A 5,302-nucleotide genomic window follows, 5' to 3' on the forward strand; every position below is an offset into this window, starting at 1 on the left:
GCAGGGAGTACTGTGGTACTATTGCCTCAGCCTGCCAATCAGCTGGGATCCCTGGTGGGCACCCCCACATTTGACTAACTTTTGTATTTTCAGTAGAGGCGTGGTTTCACCGTGTTGGCCAGGCTGGTCTTGAACTCCTGAGGTCAAGGGATCTGCCCTCCTGTGCCTCCTAAAGTGCTGAGATTCCAGACGTGAACCACCATGTCGGCTCCACAGTTTCTTTTTTCAGTAAAAGTTCTTAGAATTCATCCCTTGATCCAGTCTCCTATATAAATTTCTCTAACTATTCATTCACCATGACATATGATGAGATAAATCAATATTACAGCAATGCTTCTGGAAAGTAGTTAGGGCAATTTTTGGAAGATTTTGGGGAAAACGTTTAAATTTTTTGTACTGACTTAGGTCAGAGGATATGATTAAGATCTACCAGAGGAGGGAGATTTTGTTCCATGGATCTGAAAAGCAGGCTCATATACTTCTAGGGCAATTTAGTCTAGGGCCCGTTAGAACAATGCTGTCAGAATACCACATTCTTACACCAAGAATATTTTAAGTCCTTGTGCTATGAGTGGACACTGATTTGGTCTGTGTGAAGTGTGATTTGCTTAATGTGACCTGCTCTTCTGAATTTGTTTACAGGAGATCGAAAAGATCAGAATGAAGAACAGAAATGCAGAGACAACAAAAACTTCTTATGAGTGAAGTGGCCTACTACCTGGGCTGCCAGCTGAAGACAGAAAGTAAGTTCTATAGGTTCACTGTCACGAAAGTGCTGAACAATATCCTGTCTTCTTTCTGAGAAATGATACACTCTCTTCTTCAAACGTAATTTCATCCTTCCCATACTTCTAGGAATATAGCAATGGGTATTTTAGCCTTTTGTTAAACATGGAAGACAGAGGCCAAATATTTAGCAACTTTAAAAGTCTGCAGTAAGGTGGGTGTGGGACTAGTGTTAATATCCCTGCTATTGATTCCTGACACAGGCACAGAACCACCTGTTCTTCTCAGCAAAAGGCCAAATCATGTTTACAGGAATCCTCTCTGTGCCATATAAGATCCTGCAAAACATATAAGCAAGATAAAGGTAGAAGTGTTTATTTCCGAGTTTCAAGGTGACTGAGTAGCTAAGACAAGTTGACTTTAAGGAGATTGAGATTGTAGATGAGAAGAGTAAAAATGGAGAAATGATACCTTCAAATCAACGAGCAAGGCTGTCAGTGACATCCCTCAGTCCCAATTAAACCAATTTGACGTCAACATTTACTAACACATCATGTGTTTGGGTTTCTTCTCCCCAGTCCCTGGCTTTTTGTGTTCTGCCCCAAATGTCAGCATGGTGGCATCTGACAGGCCTCCTTCCAGAACAAACACAGAGGTGAACGTTCCAGAAGGCGTTGAGAAATCCTGCTGCCGACAGGAAGAAAACAAACCAACTTTCAGAGCCAGCACAAATAGACTTCTTATGAGTCAGGTGGCCTACTTCCTGAACTACCGGCTGAAAACATACAGTAAGTTCTATAGGTTGACCACCATGAAATTGATGAATAATGTCCTGTCTTGTTTTGAGAAACTAACCTCTTTCTTCATCAAAATTAATTTCATCCTTCCCATACTTGTAGAAAATAGAAATGGTTATTTTAACATTTAGTTAAAGATGGAAGACAGAGGCAAAACTATCTAGCAACTTTTCCATGTCTTTAGTAATGTGGGTGTGGGACTGGGGTTACAATCCCTGCTATCGATTTCTGACACAGGCAGAGAACCACCTGTTTTTCTCAGCAAAAGGCTAAATCATGTTTACAGGAATCCTCTCTGTACCGTATAAGATCCTACAGACAAGTAGCATCCAGTCTGTTGGTCTAAATGTCTGAGGCTACTGAACTTCCATTTGATTCCGGTTTCTGCTGAGGCCGAGTAGGCAAAGCAGTGTTCTGCAGACACCGGGGGAAACACAGTGATAGCACACAGTACCTCCTCTGAGGATCTCGAGGAGGACCCTGCTCCTAATAGAACCTGTGGTATCTGTAAGTGGCACCATCAAGAGCAAGGAGTACCCTGCTACTGGTGCCTCAGCCCCCCCCTTTAGCTGGGATCCCTGGTGGGCACCAAAGCCCCTGACTAATCTTTGTATGTTTAGTAAAGGCAGGGTTTCACCAAGTTGGCAAGGCTGGTCTTCAACTCTTGAGGTCAAGTGATCTGCCCTTCTGGGCCTCCTAAAATGCTGGAATTGCAGGCATGAGACACCGGGCTGGCTCCACAGATTCTTTTTTCAGTAAAGGTTATTATAATTCATCCCTTGGTGCAGTCTCCTATGTAAATTTCTCTAACCATTCATTGACCATGATATATGATGAGATAAATTGGTATTGCAGTAATTGTTCTGGTAAGTAGTTAGGGCAATTTTTGAAGATTTTTGGGAAAAAGTTTTAATTATATGCCCTGACTAGGTCAGAGGATATATGATGAAGATCTACCAGATGATGGAGATTTTCTCCCATGGATCTGAAAAGTAGGCTCATCTACTTCTGAGGCAACTTAATCTAGGGCCTGTTAGAACATTCCCATCAGAATATCACATTCTTACACTGAGAATATTTTATGTCCTTGTGCTATGACTGCACACTGATTTGGTCTTGTGTGAAGTGTGATTTGCTTAATGTGACCTGATCTTCTCAATTTGTTTACAGATGATCAAAAAGATCACGATGAAGAACAGAAATGCAGAGACAGCAAAAATAAACTTCTTATGAGTCAAGTGGCCTACTACCTGGGCTGCCGGCTGAAGACGGAAGGTAAGTTCTATAGGTTCACTCTCACGAAAGTGCTGAACAATGTCCTGTCTTCTTTCTGAGAAATGATATACTCTCTTTTTCAAACTTAGTTTCATTCTTCCCATACTTCTAGGAAAATAGCAGTGGGTTTTTTAACATTTCGTTAAAGATGGAATACAGAGGCCAAATTATTTAGCAACTTTTCCATGTCTACAGTAAGGCGGGTGTGGGACTAGGGTTAAAATCCCGGCTATTGATTCCTAACACAGACACAGAACCACCAGTTCTTCTCAGCAAGAGGCTAAATCATGTTTACAGGAATCTTCTCTGTACCGTATAAGATCCTGCAGAACTCATAAACAAGATAATGATAGGAGGGTTTATGTCCTGGCTTCAAGGTGACTGAGTAGCTAAGACAAGTTGACTTTAAGGAGATCAAGAGTGGAGATGAGAAGAGTAAAAGCGGGGAAACAACATCTTCAAATCAACAGGCAAGGCTGTCAGTGACATCCTTCAGTCCCAATTGAACCAATTTGATGTCGCCAGTTTCTAATCCATTGTGTGTTTGGGTTTCTTCTCACCAGTCCCTGGCTTTCTGTGTTCTGCCCCAAACATCAGCAAGGTGGCATCTGACAGGCCTCTTTCCAGAAAAAACACAGAGTTGAACATTCCAGAAGGCATTGAGAAATCCTGCTTCGAACAGGAAGATAACAAACTGAATATTGGAGTCAGCAAAAATAGACTTCTTATGAGTCCAGTGGACTACTCCCTGAACTATCGGCTGAAGACATACAGTAAGTCCTACAGGTTGACCACCATGAAAGTGATGAATGATGCCCTGTCTTGTCTCGAAAAACTAAGCGCTCTCTTCATCAAAATTAATTTCATCCTTCCCATACTTGTAGAAAATAGCAGTGGGTATTTTAACATTTAGTTAAAATGGAAGACAGATGCCAAAATATTTAGCAACATTTCCACATCTGCACTAAGGTGGGTGCGGGGCTGGGGTTAAAATCCCAGCTATTGATTCCTGACCCAGGCACAGAACCACCTGTTTTTCTCAGCAAGAGGCTGAATCCATGTTTACAGGAATCCTCTCTGTACCATATAAGGTCCTACAGACAAGCAGCATCTAGTCTGCTGGTCTAAAGGTCTGAGGCTACTGAACTTCCATGCAGTTCTGCTTTCTGCTAAAGACCCAGTAGGCAAAGCTGTGTTCTGGGGACCCTGGGGGAAACACAGTGATAGCAGACATTACCCCCTGTGAGTAGCTTAAAGGGGACCCTGTTCCTAATAGAACCTGTGGTATCTGTAAGTGGCACCATCAAGAGCTGGGAGTACCCTGGTACTGGTGCCTCAGCCTGCCAATTATCTGGGATCCCTGGTGGACACCACCACACCTGGCTAATTTTTGTACTTTATGTAGAGTCAAGGTTTCACCATGTTGGCCAGGCTGGTCTTGAGCTCCTGAGGTCAGGTGATCTGCGTGCCTGGGCCTCCTATGTTGCTTGGATTCCAGGTGTGAGCCACCATGCTGGCTCCACAGATTCTTTTTAAAGTAAAGGTTGTTAGAATGCATCCGTCTGTCCAGTATCCTATATAAATTTCTCTAAACATTGATTGACCATGATATATGATGAGATAATTAGTATTGCAGCAACTCTTCTGGAAAGTAGTTAGGGCAATTTTTGAAGATTTTGGGGGAAAAGCTTTTAATTGTTTTCACTGACTTATGAAAGTCAGTGACTTATGACAGATGATTAATGTCTACAAGATGAGAGAGATTTTGTCCCATGGGCCTGAAAAGCAGGCTCATCTACTTCTGAGGTGACTTAATCTAGGGCCCGATAGAACATTCCAGTCAGAATATCACATTCTTACACTGTGAATATTTTATGTCCTCGTGCTATGACTGGACACTGATTTGGTCTGTGTGAAGTGTGATTTGCTCAATGTGACCTGCTCTTCTGAATTTATTTACAGAAGATTGAAAACATCATGAAGAGGAAGAGAAATACAGATGCAGCAAAAATAAACTTCTTATGAGTCAAGCGGCCTACTACCCAGGCTGCTGGCTGAAGACAGAAGGTAAGTTCTATAGATTCACCGTTACGAAAGTACTGAACAATATTCTGTCTTTGCTCTGAGAAACTGAACACTCTCTTGATCAGAATTTATTAAATTTTTCGCATCCTTCTAGGCAAATATAAATGGCTCCCTTAACATTTTGTTAAAAATGGATGAGAGAGGCCAGGCGCGGTGGCTCAAGCCTGTAATCCCAGCACTGTGGGAGGCCGAGGCGGGTGGATCACGAGGTCAAGAGATCGAGACCATCCTGGTCAACATGGTGAAACCCCGTCTCTACTAAAACTACAAAAAATTAGCTGGGCATGGTGGCGCGTGCATGTAATCCCAGCGACTCAGGAGGCTGGGGCAGGAGAATTGCCTGAACCCAGGAGGCGGAGGTTGCGGTGAGCGGAGATCGCGCCATTGCACTCCAGCCTGGGTAACAAGAGCGAAACTCC

The 5,302-nt window shown here is 42.9% G+C and overlaps 1 protein-coding gene across 3 annotated transcripts in view; it reads left to right on the forward strand.

Moving 5' to 3' along the window:
- The first annotated feature begins 1,282 nt into the window (after positions 1-1,282).
- LOC116546661 (neuroblastoma breakpoint family member 1-like) overlaps positions 1,283-5,302 on the forward strand; it is a 9,225-nt gene continuing 5,205 nt past the window's right edge. For 2 of the 3 annotated variants that reach the window (XM_032272854.1, XM_032272855.1), the window contains exons 1-2: positions 1,283-1,514; positions 2,694-2,798. In XM_032272854.1, coding sequence (XP_032128745.1) covers positions 1,340-1,514; positions 2,694-2,798 — 280 coding nt within the window. In that variant the 5' untranslated portion in view covers positions 1,283-1,339. Of the gene's footprint in view, positions 1,515-2,693; positions 2,799-3,361; positions 3,572-5,302 lie in introns of all 3 variants that reach the window. The other variant, XM_032272853.1, reaches the window with a different exon arrangement.

Source organism: Sapajus apella, unplaced genomic scaffold (genome assembly GCF_009761245.1).
Source record: "Sapajus apella isolate SASKATOON/1434 unplaced genomic scaffold, GSC_monkey_1.0 scaffold1198, whole genome shotgun sequence".
NCBI lineage: Eukaryota > Metazoa > Chordata > Mammalia > Primates > Cebidae > Sapajus > Sapajus apella.